This window comes from Terrapene carolina, unplaced genomic scaffold, assembly GCF_002925995.2.
Source record: "Terrapene carolina triunguis isolate 2854851 unplaced genomic scaffold, T_m_triunguis-2.0 Scaffold583, whole genome shotgun sequence".
In the NCBI taxonomy this organism is placed as follows: Eukaryota; Metazoa; Chordata; order Testudines; family Emydidae; genus Terrapene; species Terrapene triunguis.
The window spans coordinates 355,743-374,883 of NW_020664934.1; the positions used below are offsets into that span (position 1 = coordinate 355,743).

The 19,141-nt window shown below is 48.7% G+C and overlaps 1 protein-coding gene across 3 annotated transcripts in view; it reads left to right on the forward strand.

The window, feature by feature from the left end:
* The first annotated feature begins 713 nt into the window (after positions 1-713).
* The window catches only part of KIF1A (kinesin family member 1A), a 162,351-nt gene continuing 143,923 nt past the window's right edge, over positions 714-19,141 (forward strand). For all 3 annotated transcript variants that reach the window (XM_029913322.1, XM_029913320.1, XM_029913321.1), the window contains exon 1: positions 714-871. In XM_029913322.1, the coding sequence (XP_029769182.1) occupies positions 766-871 (106 nt within the window). In that variant the 5' untranslated portion in view covers positions 714-765. The remainder of the gene's footprint in view (positions 872-19,141) is intronic.

Here is a 19,141-nt window from a genome sequence, read left to right on the forward strand (position 1 = left end):
CAGGAGGCTGGAAGTATAGCATGTCTGCAGGAAAGCGCTCTTCGTCCTTGTCTCAATGTGTGCTCTACAGAGCATGGCCCTCTGGGAGGTGAGAATGGGCAGTGATTGCTGGGCTCCCAGTTATTTCTGGCTCATGGGAAAGCTGTAGATGGCCTCGTCTTCACTAAGACAATTAACTCGAGTTAACACACCTTTCCTTCCTAGTGGAGACATGGTCTGGGTGTGTGCACAGCCCCATCCCAGGGGGGCCCTGATCTCAGTGGGGGCCTCTAGGTGCTATTCTGATGATGACTATTAAATCAGACTAGGAAGGGGCATGCAGCAATGAGCTGCTGCCAGGAGGATAGGGTTGCAGGTCCCTGCCTGCCTGATGCTTTCACGGCTCCCCTTGTTCTGAGCCCGGCAAGCCTGGTGCTAACGGGCTGTTCTGGTCATGGCCCAGGAAAGTCGAGGCTATGGTGTACTCTCTGGCTGCTCGGAAAGCTTTAGCCTCATGCTTGTCACTGGGTCTCAGCCCTGAGAGCGTGGAAATGGTGAGCCTCCCATGCCAGATGAGAGCTCACAGGCTGGTGCTCCAGCTGGCAGCAACGGGTGCTGCTGCAAGGGAGCCCTCAGTCTCAGGGACACCTCAATAGCTGCCCTACAGCAGCATACTGCAGAGCTTAGAGACTTTTCCTAACATGCCTTTCTGGGTCCTTCCAGGGCGTTCCTTGTGTTGCCAGGAGTGCAACCCCTGCCGGAAAGAGTGACCTTAAGGCCAGCAAGATGGCGGGAGCATCTGTGAAGGTGGCGGTGCGAGTGCGTCCGTTCAACTCCCGTGAGATGGGCCGGGATTCCAAATGCATCATCCAGATGACAGGAAACACCACCAGTGAGTAGCAGCCCTGGCCCTGCGCACAAACGCCATTGGGGGCTGGGAAGAAGGTGGGCTACACACAGATCTGCATTCATTTCCACTGGGCTGGCTGCTGCTAATGGCAAAACAGCCACTTGAGGTCCTACCGGTGCTCGGGAGGGGGCCTCTTCCCCCTGCTGCCACCAGTATTGCTAGCCCCAATGTCATGAGTCAGTCCCCCAAGAATCATGAGTCTGGCCTGAAAATCATGGGAGGTTTTTTTTAAAAATCACACATTTTGGGTTCTTTTTCTTTGCCTTCTGGCTTTTGTGCCTCTCAGATGCACATGGGTCATGTTTTCAGGGTTCTCAGCACCTGTGAGGGCCAGAAAGCTACTTTCTTTTCCCAATAAAAGATGAGATTCTTGTGTGATCACAGGCATCCAGGAGCTGGGGCTTTAAAAGAAGCCTCAAATATAATGAGCCTGGTGATAAAATCTGAACTTCACACTCCAGATAGAGCCTGGTTGTCTGCTGTGTTGTTTGGTGTGGCATCAGTTATGGCTGTGAAATACCAGCACTGGTGAAGGAGCAGAGAATTGTAATCTGGTAGCAATTTACACCATCTTTGCTCTTGCTGAACGCAGATGTAACCTCACTTCTGCAGGCGCAAGGCGGTGGAGACTTGGGCTCATGGTGTGGCGCTGATGTTGGATAAACTCTCTTCTCGCCACCTCAGGGGTTTTATTCTGTCGCCCATCACTGTGGTATCTCAGCATCTTCCATGTAAAAGCGATACCAATAGTGAAATCCCCAGTGGACTCCATGGAGCCTCTGGCTCTCCTCACTTTTTGGGGTATAAACTCTGCTTGGGGGATGTTTTGGTTGGCTGGTTACTGCTGGTTCGTATTGTTGTTAGATGGGGAGTCAATGTTGTCTCATTCTTGTGACAGTGGAAGGGTTATTTCTTCACAGCAGTCCACTCCATGGGGGGCAGCATGGTCTAGCATCTAGAGCACTAGACCGGGACTCCGGAGAGCTGGGCTCTGTTCCCATCTCTGCCACTATCCTCCTGAGTGACTGTGGGCAGGTCACTTTATCTCCCTTTGCCTTTGTTTCCTCCTCTGTAAAATGGGGATAATGGTACTGCCCTCCTTTGGTAAGTACTTGGAGATCTACAGATGATCAGTGCTAGATATTCTTTTCTAGTCAGAGCATCTGTAAGGCATTGTTGAACTATCACTTCAATTCACCCTAGGGAGAGCCTTTGGATTCGCGGTCCCATTTGATTCATTTGCTTGTAGCACATTATGAAAAGGGCCGTCATGCGTTGCTGTTGACCATATGTAATTTCTCTTTTCAGTCTCCCTCATGCAGCTACCCCCCTTTGGTAACTAGACTATAGTGCAGAGTTACTATAAAATACCACAACCATCTAGCACAGGACACCACCCTGACGTTTGATTCCTAATGGCTATATACCTACCAGCACTTCCAGCAGGAGGTTCTGATTCTGGCCCTTTGGCTGAGGGCTTTTAGATCACCCCTCTTCTCCTTTGGGGGACTCAGAGTATTTTCCTGCACAGAAATTGTCAAGCCCCTCTCCCTCCCAGTTCAGAGAGGTGTCCTGGCCCAACCAAAGCCTCACACCATCTCATATAAGATGTAACATCACCATGTTCCCTCCACTGCAGAGCTGGACAATGCAGGTGACTATACTGGGTCATCTGGCTGTAATGTCACGTATATATAGGCATCAACTTTACTGGGCGGACTGGGACATGGTGTATCTGCCGCTGTTTCCTATTTGTGGAAGCACTTTGGTGATGGCTGCTGCCTTATGGTCATTTGGCCATTGACACCAGTGCCACCTATAGTGGATGTTTGACAAATCAAAGGAGTATTTCCTGATGGTGCAGAGTCAAATCATGCCTCCCCCACCATCCCCGCATCTCTGGAGGGTGCTTATGGCTGTATTGCACAGCTGGATGCTCATAGTTAGTGCGGCAGTCCATACAGTCACCTCTACAACAAGTCTGTATGATGTTCTGGATAGTCAACTAGTGCAGTGGTTTTCAAACTTTTTTCCTTGTCACCCAGTTAAAGAAAATTGTTGATGCCCGTGACCCAACATAATTATATCTTTTGACTAGAGTTTTAATAAAATTATAATATTGCAATACATTCCAGCTTAACCCACTTTACATAATTAACACTAGGCACTACCTTAGTAAGCCTATGGTAAGGAGTGTGGGAGGTGGCCCAGGGTAGGGCAGAAGGTGGGGTGCAGGAGGAGGGCTGCAGGGTGGGGCCATGGATGAGGGGTTCAGGATGCAGGAGGGGGCTCAGGGCTGGTGCAGAGGTTTGGGATGCGGGGGGTGAGGGTTCTGGCTGGGGGTGCAGGCTCTGGGGTGGGGCCAGGGATGAGGAGTTTGGAGTGCAGCCAGACTGCCCCAGGGCTGGGGCCAGAGGACTCCCCCCAGCCCTCTCCCAGCTGGCAGCAGCTAGCTCCAGGGGAAATGGCCCCTCTCTCCCCCTGCCTGCAGGCAGCACGGAGCTCCGGGGGAAGGGTCCCTCTCTCCCACTGGTAGCACAGACTCCAGGGGAAGGGGCCCTCTCTCCCCCTGCATGGAGGCGCTCCGGGCGAAGGGCCTCTCTCTCCCAGAGCTCTGGGGGAAGGGCCTCTCTCCCACCGGGGAGTTCCGGGGCTGGGAGTGTTGGCTTGCATTCAAACGTCTCATGGTTGTGGTAATAAAGCAGAGTCACTCAGGTCCATTTGCTCACCCATTGCTGGGACCTGAGAAGACTTATTGAGGTTGCAGGAACAAACCATCCCGATGTGTAGAAAGAATAGTAAATATGGCAGGCAACCATCTTGGCTTAACAGTGAAATCCTTGCTGATCTTAAACACAAAAAAGAAGCTTACAAGAAGTGGAAGATTGGACAAATGACCAAGAAGGAGTATAAAAATATTGCTCAGGCATGCAGGAGTGAAATCAGAAAGGCCAAATCACACTTGGAGTTGCAGCTAGCAAGAGATGTTAAGAGTAACAAGAAGGGTTTCTTCAGGTATGTTAGCAACGAGAAGAAAGTCAAGGAAAGTGTGGGCCCCTTACTGAATGAGGGAGGCAACCTAGTGACCGAGGATGTGGAAAAAGCTAATGTACTCAATGTTTTTTTTGCCTCTGTCTTCACAAACAAGGTCAGCTCCCCCCAGACTGCTGCACTGGGCAGCACAATATGGGGAGGAGGTGACCAGCCCTCTGTGGAGAAAGAAGTGGTTCGGGAGTATTTAAAAAAACTGGACAAGCACAAGTCCATGGGGCCGGATGCACTGCATCCGAGGGTGCTAAAGGAGTTGGCGGATGTGATTGCAGAGCCATTGGCCATTATCTTTGAAAACTCATGGCGATCGGGGGAGGTCCCGAATGACTGGAAAAAGACTAATGTAGTGCCCATCTTTAAAAAAGGGAAGAAGGAGGATCCGGGGGACTACAGGCCAGTCAGCCTCACGTCAGTCCCTGGAAAAATCATGGAGCAGGTCCTCAAGGAATCAATTCTGAAGCACTTAGAGGAGAGGAAAGTGATTAGAAACAGTCAGCATGGATTCACCAAGGGCAAGTCATGCCTGACTAACCTAATTGCCTTCTATGATGAGATAACTGGCTCTGTGGATGAGGGGAAAGCAGTGGATGTGTTATTCCTTGACTTTAGCAAAGCTTTTGATACGGTCTCCCACAATATTCTTGCCAGCAAGTTAAAAAAGTATGGGCTGGATGAATGGACTATAAGGTGGATAGAAAGCTGGCTAGATAGTCGGGCTCAACGGGTAGTGATCAATGGCTCCATGTCTAGTTGGCAGCCGGTTTCAAGCGGAGTGCCCCAAGGGTCGGTCCTGGGGCCGGTTTTGTTCAATATCTTCATTAATGATCTGGAGGATGACGTGGACTGCACTCTCAGTAAGTTTGCAGATGACGCTAAACTGGGAGGAGTGGTAGATATGCTGGAGGGTAGGGATAGGATACAGAGGGACCTAGACAAATTAGAGGATTGGGCCAAAAGAAATCTGATGAGGTTCAACAAGGACAAGTGCAGAGTCCTGCACTTAGGACGGAAGAATCCCATGCACTGTTACAGACTAGGGACTGAATGGCTAGGAAGCAGTTCTGCAGAAAAGGACCTAGGGGTTACAGTGGACGAGAAGCTGGATATGAGTCAACAGTGTGCCCTTGTTGCCAAGAAGGCTTAACGGCATTTTGGGCTGTATAAATAGGGGCATTGCCAGCAGATCGAGGGATGTGATCATTCCCCTCTATTCAACATTGGTGAGGCCTCATCTGGAGTACTGTGTCCAGTTTTGGGCCCCACACTGCAAGAAGGATGTGGAAAAATTGGAAAGAGTCCTGCGGAGGGCAACAAAAATGATTAGGGGGCTGGAGCACATCACTTATGAGGAGAGGCTGAGGGAACTGGGATTGTTTAGTCTGCAGAAGAGAAGAGTGAGGGGGGATTTGATAGCTGCTTTCAACTACCTGAAAGGGGGTTCTAAAGAGGGTGGATCTAGACTGTTCTCAGTGGTACCAGATGACACAACAAGGAGTAATGGTCTCAAGTTGCAGTGGGGGAGGTTTAGGTTGGATATTAGGAAAAACTTTCAGTAGGAGGGTGGTGAAGCACTGGAATGGGTTACCTAAGGAGGTGGTGGAATCTCCTTCCTTAGAGGTTTTTAAGGTCAGGCTTGACAAAGCCCTGGCTGGGATGATTTAGTTGGGAATTGGTCCTGCTTGGAGCAGGGGGTTGGAGTAGATGACCTCCTGAGGTCCCTTCCAACCCTGATAGTCTATGATTCTATGACACTGCAAGCTTATGAGTTCGTCAATTTAACAAAGAAATTGATATGTACCAGGCTTGTTATCCCAAGGGGAGTGTGAGGGTTTACGCCCCTCCTTACAGGGCAGCACGGCCTAGTGGCCAGAGTCCATAGGATCAACCCTTGTCTCAGGGTAGCACAGCCTAGTGGCCAGAGTCCATATAAGCGCCCCGGGTTGCAGGGCCGTAGGACCTTACTACTGGCTCAGCAAGGGGGTCCTACCGAAACACGCTGAGGCTTACCGGGGTCAAGGTACCAGTCCATCACCTCCCCCGGGTCGCTCCCTACCAGCTGGGGAGTTGGGTTCTCCCACGGATCCCAGGGTTCTCTGTGAGTCTCCGGATCCATCGCCTCCTCTGGTTCCTCCCGCCGTAGGGGTTCGTGCCGGCCTATAAAAGCCTCTGTTCCTGGCAGCTTCAAGAGTGTCGGCTGGTCCTCTGCAGGAGCTTCCCAGTTAGGTCCTTCCCCTGCGGCCGCCAGCCCTGACTGAGCTGAGTTCCCTCCTTTTATACTCAGTGAGCATCTGGAGCATGCCCAGTACGAACGGGGCGGGACTTCCTCTGTCAGAGCTACTGGTCTGATGTTGCTGGGGCCAGGGCGGGGCTGCCCCATCACAGGGAGTCTCTGACAGGCTTCAAACCAAAGACACTGCTTCAGGTAGAATAAACAAACAGATTTATTAACTACAGAGATAGATTTTAAGTGATTATAAGTCAAAGCACAACCAGTCAGATTTAGTTAAATGAAATAAAAGCAAAACACATTCTAAGCTGATCTTAACACTTTCAGTGCCTTTACAAACTTAGATGCTTCTCACCACAGGAAGAACAGGAGTACTTGTGGCACCTTAGAGACTAACAAATTTATTTCAGCATAAGCTTTCGTGGGCTACAGCTCACTTCTTCAGATGCATAGAGTGAAACACACAGACAGAAGATATTTATACATACAGAAAACATGAAAAGGTGGAAGTACGCATACCAATTGTAAGAGGCCAATCAATTGAGATGAGCTATCAGTAGCAGCAGAAGAAAAAACTTTGAAGTGATAATCAAGATGACCCATAGAAGGTGTGAGGAGAACTTAACATGGGGGGAAAAAAATTCAATTAGTGTAATGACCCAACCATTCCCAGTCTCTGTTTAGACCTAAGTTAATTGTGTCTAATTTGCATATTAATTCGAGTTCAGCAGTCTCTCTTTGGAGTCTGTTTTTGAAGTTTTTTTTTTTGCAAAACTGACACCTTCAAGTCTGTCACTGAGTGATTAGAGAGGTTGAAGTGTTCTCCCACTGGTTTTTGAATGTTATGATTCCTGATGTCAGATTTGTGTCCATTTATTCTTTTGCGTAGAGACTGTCCAGTTTGGCCAATGTACATGGCAGAGGGACATTGCTGGCACATGATGGCATATATCACGTTGGTAGATGTGCAGGTGAACGAGCCCCTGATGGTGTGGCTCATGTGGTTAGGTCCTATGATGGTGTCACTTGAATAGATATGTGGCCAGAGCTGGCATCGGGCTTTGTTGCAAGGATAGGTTCCTGGGTTAGTATTTTTGTTGTATGGTGTGCGGTTGCTGGTGAGTATTTGCTTAAGGTTGGGAGACTGTCTGTAAGCGAGGACTGGTCTGTCTCCCAAGATCTGTGAGAGTGAGGGATCATCTTTCAGGATAGGTTGTAGCTCTTTGATGATGCGCTGGAGAGGTTTCAGTTGGGGGCTGAAGGTGGCAGCTAGAGGCGTTCTGTTATTTTCTTTGTTGGGCCTGTCCTGTAGTAGGTGGCTTCTGGGTACTCTTCTGGCTCTGTCAATCTGTTTTTTCACTTCAGCAGGTGGGTATTGTAGTTTTAAGAATGCTTGATAGAGATCTTGTAGGTGTTTATCTCTGTCTGAGGGATTGGAGCAAATGCGGTTGTATCTTAGAGCTTGGCTGTAGACAATCGATTGTGTGGTGTGTCCTGGATGGAAGCTGGAGGCATGTAGGTAAGTATAGCGGTCAGTGGTCACCACAGGCTCGCTGGTTGCCCTTCAGCCAGTCTCTCCCCTTTGATCACTGCTTCAGTCGCTTGGTGGTGGTATCTGTAATTGGAGGTGGAAGAGAGAGAGCATGGCTAATGTCTCTCCCTTTTATCATGTTCTTTCTTCCCTCTTGGCTTTGCTCCCCCACCCCCCGAGTCAGGTGAGCATTACCTCATCATAGTCCCAAACTGACCAAGGGAAGGGGGGTGACTCACTTGAGAGTCCAACAGATCCTTTGTTACTGCCTAGGCCAGTGTCCCTTGTTCCTGTGAGGCTGGGCTTGGTTTGTCCCATACATGCCGTGATGAGATGTGAACTGCCCCTCTGATCCTGGAGAGTTTTGCCTGGGCTTGTTTTAAGCCATGAGGACACATTTTCAGCCTCATAACTATATACATGAAATTACAACCTATAACATTACTATAACAACAATGCTCAGTGCATCATGAGCCTTCCGGAGACACCCGACATGACAAACTTTGCATTGGATACCACACAAGCATATTATAAGGATGAACATGGGGGTGCAGGGTGTTCCCCCGAGGTACAGAGCGTCACAGTCTCCCCAAGCAGGCTGTCTGCTGACACGGTCTCTTTAAAAAGTGCTGAGGAAAGACCCAGACTCTGTACAGTTCTCCATGTAACTTCTGTAGAATCGGATACAAATTGCCATATTGGGGAGTGATTAAAATAGACTCCTTCCTTCCTGGATGAAACATCCTATGTCACCAGCTTTGGGTCTGGGTGGATGCAGAAGCGACTAGACCACGCTGAGAGCACGAGTCTTGCTGCCCTGACAACATAGGGCTTTTGTTGTGAGGTGACTGTCTCAGGAAGTCTCATGGGCAGATTGGTCCAGATGATGTTGACGAGGTTGCTCGCCTTCTGGAATGGGCCCCAGAGAGCTCCAGGAACTCCTCCCCCTTACACAAAGGGGGCTAGGGTGCACCAGTTCCATCAGCACATCCTGAACCCACCTCCTGGTGGGTCAGGTGCCATGCCTGCCCTGCCAAGCTCAGCCTGAGTCATGGGGGTCAGGCAGAACTTCAGTTTTGCCTTGTTGGCTGGGAGGCAGGGGTTTGCAGTCCATGAATGGGGTGTAGGCTCCCACAGCACTATGTATCCAGTTCCTTGTGTCTGTGCCCTTGAATCCTTTCACATGCCCATCCAGCCCTCCACTCTGCCAATGATGTGTTCCATGAGGATCTCTTCTTTCCCTTCTCCCACATTTGTGCCTCCAGGCATGGAACCATCTCCCCAGAGCCTTTCCCACGCAACCTCCTCCTCCCTGCAAACACCTCCCTCTGCCATGTGGCTTGTAAGTGAGTTGATTACACAGACCCATCATGATGAACACACGTCTTACTGAGTGTCCGTGTGGTCATATTATTGCAACCCCTTGCCCACCTCTACTCCTTCTGCTCTTCTCGTTTACCATGTTCACTTGTCATCTCTGACTTTAGCTCAGAAGCTGCTCGGAGCAGGTCTTCATATCCTTCTGTAAAGTGAATTGCACATTTTTGGGTGCTGCTTATTAGTCTAGTACTATGGTAGCACCTAGCAATCTCAATTGAGCCCCATTGCAGTAGGCGCAGTACAGAAAGGTAACAAAGAAGGTAGCCCCATCCCAGAGAGCTCTCAGTCTATATATCCAACAGGTGGATGGAGACAGTCAGAAGTGGGAGGTAACAATGAAACAGAGAGAGTGTAGCAGAAAAACAGAAATCCCAGCTGGCCCCTTGCCTAACCCTAATGCCAGATGAGGGTGACTTGTAGGCATCATGGAAGAGGCAGGTTTTATAGTATGAATGATTTGGTACCAGTTAGATATTTTGTGATGGAAGGAGGTCAGAAAACCCCTTTAGATGTGAATCTTCTAGCGAGGGGATCAAACCCAATGGAGACAGGCCAGTAACAGGAAATCCCTATATTCCCCGCCTGTCCCGACATGCCATGGGAATTAATTCCATCCGGTGTGTTATAGTCCAGGATTTGCCACACTGCTGCGCCAGTGTAGCCTCCTGTCCTACCACTGTCGCCCTCTCCTGGAAGGAGAATGGAATGTAGCACTGTCATAAAGTGGTTGCCCTTTTAAAGAAGTCAGGCCCAGCTCCACCTGTGACACAATTCAGTCCCATCGCCAGTGGTGAGAAGCAGCAAGGTCACGTGACTTGTAGGTCATGTGAATTAACTAAGCCTTTTTAGGGGAAGAGAAGAGCAGAGGAGCTCTCCCCAGAGGAATTTGTCCTCTCCAGGCTCGGGAGAAGGAGGAGGACTTCTGGAAGGATATGCTGAGAGCTTGTGCTCCGTAAAACAGCAGGAAGACAGACCAGACCCTCAGTGAGGGTTTTTTGTGGCTGTTTGGACTGGACTGGTGTATCCCAGAAAGGTTTTTGTTAAACGACTCAGCTGGATGGCCAGGTCACTGGAGCAGTCAAACCAGGCTGAGAAGCCCTGAGAAAGGGAAACAGAGGCAGAGCACCACAGAGGCACCCCAGACCATTAAGGGGCTATTGGGATGCAGACACATGGCTACCAGGCCCCCTCTCTTTCATCTTGTGCTTACACACGCATTTCTCTGGCTCGTGGGGTCTCATGCCTGTCCCTAGAAGTGCTGGCTGGATCCTTCAGCTCCGTGGAACAGGTGGCAGCTCTGCGTCAGTAGAGAGAGCTGGTTCCACCCAAGGATTCTAGCCTTCCTGGCCAGGCTGAAGCTGACCCTGGCAGGGTGAGAACTTGTCTCTGGTCAGTAGTGCTGGTGTGGGAGCTTTCGTGACAAGAGAAGCAGTGAAGCCAGAGCCCTGCTGACAGGGAGGCTTTTATCAGCCACAAAACAAAGCAGCCATTGAAACCTGAATAGCAAATGAGTGGCTAATCCCCTCAGCTGGGCATGAGAGCTGTTTATTTTCAGCCTCCCATCAGACCTGTTGGGTAGGCCAGCGTGGCAGCTGTAGTGTGCAGGGCAGTGAGGGCTTCTCTAGCATTTGGGCAGGGAGGGAGAGAGAGGAGGCCTAGTGTGGAAGGAATGATGTACGTGCAGGGAGGTCTTGGGCCTGATTAGCCTCTCAGTCACACCAGTTCTGGCCTGGTGGGACTCCACTGGGGAGTGCTTGGAGGATTGCTAGAGGGCTTGCCCATGGTTGCTCCCTGTGTGTGCTGTGTATGGATGTACAGAGTCAGCTCTGTTGCTGCATTGGCTGCAGGACCGTCTGCTCTGTGGTGCACTTGTAAGTTTCACTGTAGCTCTGTCAGGAGATGGTAATAGCAGAGGATTTCTAGAGGGATGCTCCCCCAGTGTCCTTGAAAGTTGAGCTAACTGCATTCATGTGCCTCTGTGCACTGGCCTCACACGCATGCTTGCCGCCTCTGTTGGCAGAGAGGCAATTCAATAGGCTTGTTGCATTTCTCTATTAAAGTGGCTGTTCCATAGCTATTTTCAGTCTGTGTGCTTTTGCCGGTTTTGCTGGCATGTTAGCGGAATCAGTAGAACCCCCGGCCAGCGAGATGCTCTGAAGCCTATCAAGTCCCATCTCTTTGAGTTTCTGCTTTAGATAATGAGGTAATGAGCTTGCTGGCCAATGTCACGTTCCATCCCATCCCAGATATTTTCAGGAAGGGTTTAGACTTGTTTGGGCTTGTGTGTGAGATAAGAATTCCACTGGCAATGGAATGATACATTATCGTAGCTGAAGTCAACCCTGAAGGAGCCTGGATCAGGGCTGCCCTGACAGTTTGCACATGTAGGATTTTTGAGAGAATATTGAACAAGATGCAGGCTGTCTGATCTCTCCCCTGATTTAGTTGCCCAAGAGGCCTCGGTCTTTGCTTCATGGTCAGCAGGTGGAAGCAGAGTGAATGCCCTCTGTCCTAGCCTGAGGCACAGGTGCTGTTTTACCAACTCGCCATGCGAGACGCCAGGTCAGTGGTCTGATGGTTTATATTGTTGTGTTGCAATGGCCCTTCCTTGCTAAGTCAGCTCTGCATCTTGGGGCCCCTTGTTGTTGCAGGGAAAAGGTGCCTTGTCCCTCTCCATTGCCCATTCCCAACTTTTCTGGGAACCAAACCCCCTTTGCCAAATGAGTGTGTCCAAATCCCACAACAGAGTTTTCAGATCTTTTCCATTTTCTCTCATGCACTTTCTCCATCCTTCTTCCAAGAGTCTTTCCTACAAAGACAGTTTCTTCTTTCTCCAGTGGGGCAGGAGCCCAGGTGTGTACAGTGCCACCCTTTCTCCAAATGCCGTCAAACTGAAGGCTTCTCCTCTGGGTGTGAATGGGCGGCTCTGCCTGGAGAATACTCGCTGCTGCAGTAATCAAATAAGATTTGCTGTAGGGCAGCATCCTTTCTCAAAACTCCAAGGGGCCAGTTGCCTGCAGCCGGTATTAAAATTCCTGCAGATGAAAAGCAATAATTCCTTGGGGTGGGGAAGATTTCCATTTGGAGGACTGATCACAGCCTGGCTTCACAAATCACTAAGTGTCCTGGGAAATGTTTATCTTGTGTGTAATTGGTTAAGTACTACTGAGTGCAGCAAGATGGAGAGAGAGGTGGGATGGGAGGAAAGGAGAGAGACATTCTCTGTAATCAGTCTTCACCAAATTTCCAGCTCTGCCCACTTGGCTTCCACTTCAGCAGCTTGGCTGCCAAACATCACTTCTTCGTTTGTCTTGAATGCTCCTCCCTCGCTCTGCTGCATCCCTCCCTCTGCGCTTCTGCTGACTCTGTCCTTTCCATTGTTTCTGGGAGGTGCTCTGTCCCTACCGCTCAATGGCCCCCATCAACTTTCTGAGCAGCTCTGAATTGCACTTACCCTGTGTTCCCACTCTGAAGAACAGAACAGCAGCTGATCTCTCCCTTCCTAGCTTCCCCCACGTATAACATGGGATACACAAGCTTTGAGAGGAAAAGATAACTGCTTGCTTTCCAAAAATACATTAACATTTTCTCTCCAGGCATGGGTCTCATTGAGAGTGAGTGCACTGCTGAATTGAAAGCTGGGGAATCCACCACGTTGTTCCCATCGCGTCTTCCCTCAGGGTTATTTGCCCTATACGGGCAGAGAGTTCCCTCAAACTGCCTGTCACCGTGCCTCAGTGGGTTACAGGTGAGGATGCCAAATTTAGGACAAATTGCTGAGAAATAGGGCAGACTCACCCCAAACTAGTGGTTATTCTGTCATTAGATTATACTGAGCCAGTAACAAAGTGAACTTCTGTCTCACCACATTGGTTAATAAGTAGTCAAAGATGCAGTCTCCTTAGGCATCCCAGCCCTTGGCTCATCACTCAGACACTGGACTCTGTGATGAATGGTTACTGAAAACCAATTTAATCAAATATAGGGTCCTTCTAATCCCAAGGTATCAGCCACATAGCCAGCCAAGATCCTACCCAATAATCACACTGATGCCAATCCTTTAGTAACTAAAAACTAAAGTTGTGATAACAAAAGAAAAGAAGAGAGTTAATAATGGTTAATAGATCATATACATACAAATAATTGCAAAGTCCTTAGATCAGGTTTGTAGCAGTGATGATATAGACTGCTGTCTTGTGAAGTCTCTCTGGTAACTTCCAAAAGATTGGAAGATCTAGTCCATAATTCAAAATGCTCCTTTTAGTTGTAAATCCACAATCCAGAGAATCAGGGCAGGAAAGAGGCAAAATGGAGATCTCTCAGTGGTCTTTTATATACTCTGCCATGTGCCTGGAAATTTATTATCTCAAAGAAAGCCCACAGCCCAGATGCCTGGAAAATTACTGGCCCAAGATGGAGTTCCGGGTCACATGAGCACATCACATGTGTTTACATGCTTTGATGTCTTGCAGAGGTAGCCATTGCCCATATTCTTGCTGAAGTGTCCTCAGGAAAGGCTTACTGGGTGGGATGAGTTTCTTCTATGGCCCATTGTTACAGTGAAGTGTCCTTAATGGTCCATCAGCACATAGCTGTCTGGCTCTAACGTAAATTCTGTTCGGTGGGTGTTACCTTGGAATACAATACATATATAAGGTGCCAGTGCAGAGCCAATATTCATAACTTCAGATACAAAAATGATACATTCATATAAACAGGATAATCCTATTTGACAGATTGTAACTTTTCCACTGACACCTTACATGACATACTTTGTACAAGATTTGTTGTAATATCAGTGATGTAAATGGTCATATTCAATCATACAGCATCACACTGCTGTTTCCACTAGTCTCCTTGAATCCAGTCAGAGTGAGGCCACCATCCCAGGCCACCAAAGAAGCCAGACTGAGCCATGGCTTTCCCCTTGCTAACATGTTTCAGAGTAGCAGCCGTGTTAGTCTGTATCCGCAGAAAGAACAGGAGTATTTGTGGCACCTTAGAGACTAACAAATTTATTTAAGCATAAACTTTCGTGGGCTACAGTCTACTTCATCGGATGCATGTAGTGGAAAATACAGTAGGAAGATATATATACAGAGAACATGAAACAATGGGTGTTCCCATACACACTATAAGGAGAGTGATCAGTTAAGGTGAGCTTTTATCAGCAGGAGAGAAAAAGAACTGTTTGTAGTGGTAATGAAAATGGCCCATTTCCAGCAATTAACAAGGAGATATGAGGAACTGTGTGTGTGTGGGGGGGGGGGGGAAATAAGCATGGGGAAATAGTTTTACTTTGTGTAATGGCCCGTCCACTCCCAGTCTTTATTCAAGCCTAATTTAATGGTGTCCAATTTGCAAATTAATTCCAATTCAGCAGTCTCTCGTTGGAGTCTGTTTTTGAAGCTTTTTTGTTGTAATATTGCGGCTTTTAGGTCTGTAATTGAGTGACCAGGGAGGTTGAAGTGTTCTCCAACTGGTTTTTGAATGTTATAATTCTTGATGTCTGATTTGTGTCCATTTATTCTTTTACGTAGAGACTCCAACGAGAGACTGCTGAATTGGAATTAATTTGCAAATTGGACACCATTAAATTAGGCTTGAATAAAGACTGGGAGTTTGGTGTTAATTGTTTTTTGTCAAAATGCAAATTTTTGAAATATCAGATTATTTTCTTTTTCTCCCTTTTCTGCCCCTTGTTACCTTTTGCCACTGAATGCCTTGGCCATTTCACGTGTTCTCACAATGTCTTTGCTCCTGGAAATCAAGATGAGTGGTATCTAGTGGAGGGGTAGGTTTTTTTTTTTTTTTTTCCTTTTCCTTTTTTCCCTTTCCACCATGACATAACTTTTCAGAACGCTCTCTGCTTTGGAAAAGCTACTGAGCAGCAAAAGGAAAATGAACCTTTGCAGCTGCCACTTCGTGAACTTTCCAAAGCAGAGGGCCTTCTGAAAAGCTACACCATGGCAAAAAGGAAGAGAGGGAAATGAAAAAGTGGAAAAAGAAAAGGGGTTAAACCCCTTCCCCCCTAAGCCCTGGACATAATTCGTTTTACTCCGCTCAGTGGCAAAGAGGAAAAAGAAGAGAGAGAGAGAGAGGGAGGGAAAAAATGAAAAATTTAAAATTTTGAAATTCAAAATATATTTTGTGAAAAGGGTCTGAAAAAAATGAGAAGTTGCTGCCTTTAGAACCCTGTGAAATGGAAACAGGTTCAGAATGTCACCATTTTTGTGTGACAAGGTGGGTGAGGTACTCTCTTTTACTGGATAAAATAAAAGAGAGTACTTCACCCACCTTCTCTCTCTAATATCCTGGGACCAACCTGGCTACAGCCACACTGCACACCCCATTTTTGTGTGACGCTGCTTTTCCATTTTATGACCAGCTCCACTATCTGAGACTGGAAGAACCCATCTGGAATCCAGAAGAGTTGCAATCACTTGGCTTCCCTTCACCTGCCTTTGCCCATGCACTGTCCCAGGCTGCCTCCAGGCCCTTCAGTTTTCCTGAAGCCTGTTTGAATAGTTTTGAAGGGGACTATGCTGACTCGTGCACCTGATCCAGTTGAAACTTCACTGGCCATGCATCTCCCCAGCGATAACATCTGTGAGCACATAGGCCAGCTGGGCTGCTGTAGCTGACCATAGGGACCGAGAGGGGGAAGGGACCTCATGGGTCATTGAGTCCAGGCCCCTGCTATCACAGGCAGCCCCTCATATAATCCCCTTCATTACTTTACCAAGCTCCATCTTTCAACTAATGAGTTTGTTTGCCCCCCCGCCCTCCCCAGGAAGCAGTGCCAGAACCTCAGCACTCTGATGGTTAGGAGCTGCCTTCTGATTTCCAGCCTATGTTTATTCATGGCCCATTGTGCTCACTGGAACCATTGTTTGACTGCTGGCTTCCTCCGAAGCACCTTCTGTGCTGCATTGTGGTTACTCATTCACCCCATGGCCACCTTTGGGTTTGCTGAGTGCTACATCACGACCTCTGGTTTTTATATGTGTGACATTTGTCCTGACCGCTCCCCAGGTCTGTGCATTTTCCCTGCCTTTGCCGCAGACCCTCTGTGTTCACTACATTTGTGCAAAACTCCCATTGACTTCAGTGGAGCCAGGATTTCACCCTAGATCTTTATTGGTTGGCTGCCTGAAGCATGGCGAGGCTTTGCTATGCCATGCACTTCCTCCTTCTTAGTCACTGATGTTAGCTGGGCTTTAGCCATTTTACATGTTCTCATGATGTCAGTTGTTCATCAGAGTCAAGCGTAGCACTCTGATTTATCAGCTTTCTGCAGACTGTGGATGCATTAGTCCCAAATCATGGTGTCCTGAATCATTTAATCCCTGTTGGCAAATGCACTGCAATTCACACTCTGTCACAAACTGCCCTGTCCGTTCATTTGTGATCATTCAAAGGCCAGAAAATGCAAAAGTGAAAGTTACCATGGTAACCTGAACATATCCATTTCGGGAGGCACTCAGCTACTGTCATGCTGATGGTATAGAAGTACTTGGATAAACTAAACAGGGTTAATTGGACATGTGGGATGTTTTGCATTGCTAAGTACAGTGAATTAAATTGAACTTTAATATACAGAAGGCCCAGTTCTGCCTTCAGATATGCATGTGCAGTACCTGTCACTCTGGTATCTGAGGGCAGAATTGGGCCCTACATTGAATGTGCAATGTGGGCAAGTTTCGATGGTTACAAAGACCCAACAATTTGCATTTCCTGGCCAGAAATCAGTTGAGCTGTGCAGATTTACAGCAGCTGAAAACAAGTCCCTTGACCTGGGAGAGCTTAAACCTGTAACCTTAACATTGCATTGACACCAGCTTTGATGTGTGAGGTATGTATCCCTTGAGAAGGCCTGGTGAAGTCACTGGGACCTAAGCACATGCTTAAAGTTTGTACATAGTTAGAGATACAGAAATACCCAGACTGAATGTTAGACCTCCCAAATGAACACACAGGCGTTGTGGGTTTATATCTTGGATTTCACCAAGGATACACATTTTAGCTTTTCCTTAGACTAGCTCCACTTATTACTCCTGGGGGAATTCTGTGCCACTGTGTGCACACACAGAATTCATGTCCACTGCAGATTTTTTTGCTTCCCTGCAGAAAAATGACTTTTGGACAGGGAAGCAAAGAGAAACTGCAAGAGTGGTCATGCGCCCCTCCCCAGCAGCACAGGCATGTTATTTTGGGTGCCCGATGCTGCCGGCAGAGAAGTAAATCACTGTGGGGGGCGGGGCTGTGGACGCACAGGCTGGTGACTGCTACCCTGTGCTGGGCTCAGCTGCTAGTCCCAGCTGGGCTGGGTTTGGAGGAGGAGGATGGGACTTCCTTTTCCCCTGCAAAGGTGGCTGGGGCCGGTTCAGACCCACCCTTGGAAACCTCCCCCAGTTGCAGGAAGCTCTGCACCCCCCCACTTCCTGCCCCTATTGAGCCTCAACTGCAGGGGGAGAGGTCACTGTGCGGGGAACTGCTCCCCTGTCCACCCAAGCCCCGTGCATCTGGACCTCCCCCAGACCCCTCCACCAAGCCTCAGCCCCTGAATCTGGAGCCCCCCTGCACCTGGACTCAACCCTCGGCCAAGTCCCACCTCCCCTGCATTCAGACCTCCACTGAGCCCCTCCCCCCTGCATCTGGGTCCCCAGTCCTGCACCTAGATCACACCCTGATGAGCACCCCCCCCCCCCCCCCACCCCCCCCACCTGCCCCCCCCCCACTGAGCCCCTCGCACCCAGCCCCACCCAGCCCCCAGAACCAGAGGCCCCCCTGCTGAGCCCCAACCACCTTCATGTGGACTCCCCTGCAGAGTCCCATTCCTTCTGCACCTGGAACCCCCCCAACAGGCCCCTGTGCATCTAGATCTCCCCCACACCTGGACCACCCACCGAGCTGCCTGCACCCAGATTGCCCCAGAAGGAACCCTCTCACCCCATAACCTGGATCCCCCCCATACACACACACTTGGATCCTGCCAGGCTGAGCCTGCTTGCCCCACACCTGGATTGGAGGCCAGGACTGGGCGTGCGTTTAAGACTGTCCTTCCTGTTTGCTATGTTGGTGCACCTGATGGAGGGGCAGGGCCCCGGGGTGTTTGTGGGGCAGGCCTGGCCCTTGGGCTGTGTCAGGGTCAGGTGCAGCCTCACTGCCAAGTCCATGTGCTGGGGTGGGGGAGAAGGGAGGGCTGCAGGGTGATCTCCCACCTCCGTGCAGCCAGTGGCCTGTGCTCTCCATTGCCATGCTGGAGCCTCCACATTTATTTATTGAGAAATAAAATACAGTAGAACCTCAGAGTTCTGAACTGGCCAGTCAACCGCATACCTCATTTGGAACCGGAAAGAAGCAATCAGGCAGCAGAAGAGACCCAAAAAAAGAAAAAATGCAAATACAATACTGTTAAATGTAAACTACTAAAAATAAAGGGAAAGCAGCATTTTTTCTTCTGTATAGTAAAGTTTCAAAGCTGTATTAAGTCAATGTTCAGTTGTAAAGTTTTGAAAGAACAACCGTAATATTTTGTTCAGTTACGAACAACCTCCATTCCTGAGGTATTTGTAACTCTGAGGTTTTACTGTATGCAGAATTTTAAAATATCGTGCACAGAATTTTAATTTTTTTGGCGCAGAATTCCCTCAGGAGTAAATTCATGAGCGGCTTGTGGCCTGATTGATATATGATGTGTAGTTGCTATGGAGATATTACTTCTGACCCCTTTTTGCCATGAGAGCAACTTCTTGTTTATTAATTAACACCAAATCCTTCCTCCATGTATGAGAGGCTGACTGAGTAATGCTGCCTATCAACACGCCCCGACCTGCACACACTGGTGTATGGAAAAGCCTGCAACTTCCATGTCCTTGCCCCCAATCTCTTGTTCTCTTTGCCATTTGGGGGGAAAATGGACATTAAATAAATTCAGGGCTTGTTTTTTAGTTACTACACTAATATATTCCTGCCAGCAAGTGAATTTCAACCCTTATTCAGCAGAGTCTTAAAGCACGCCTGGAGCAAACGCCATCCGTTTCAGCAAAGCCCTTAAATA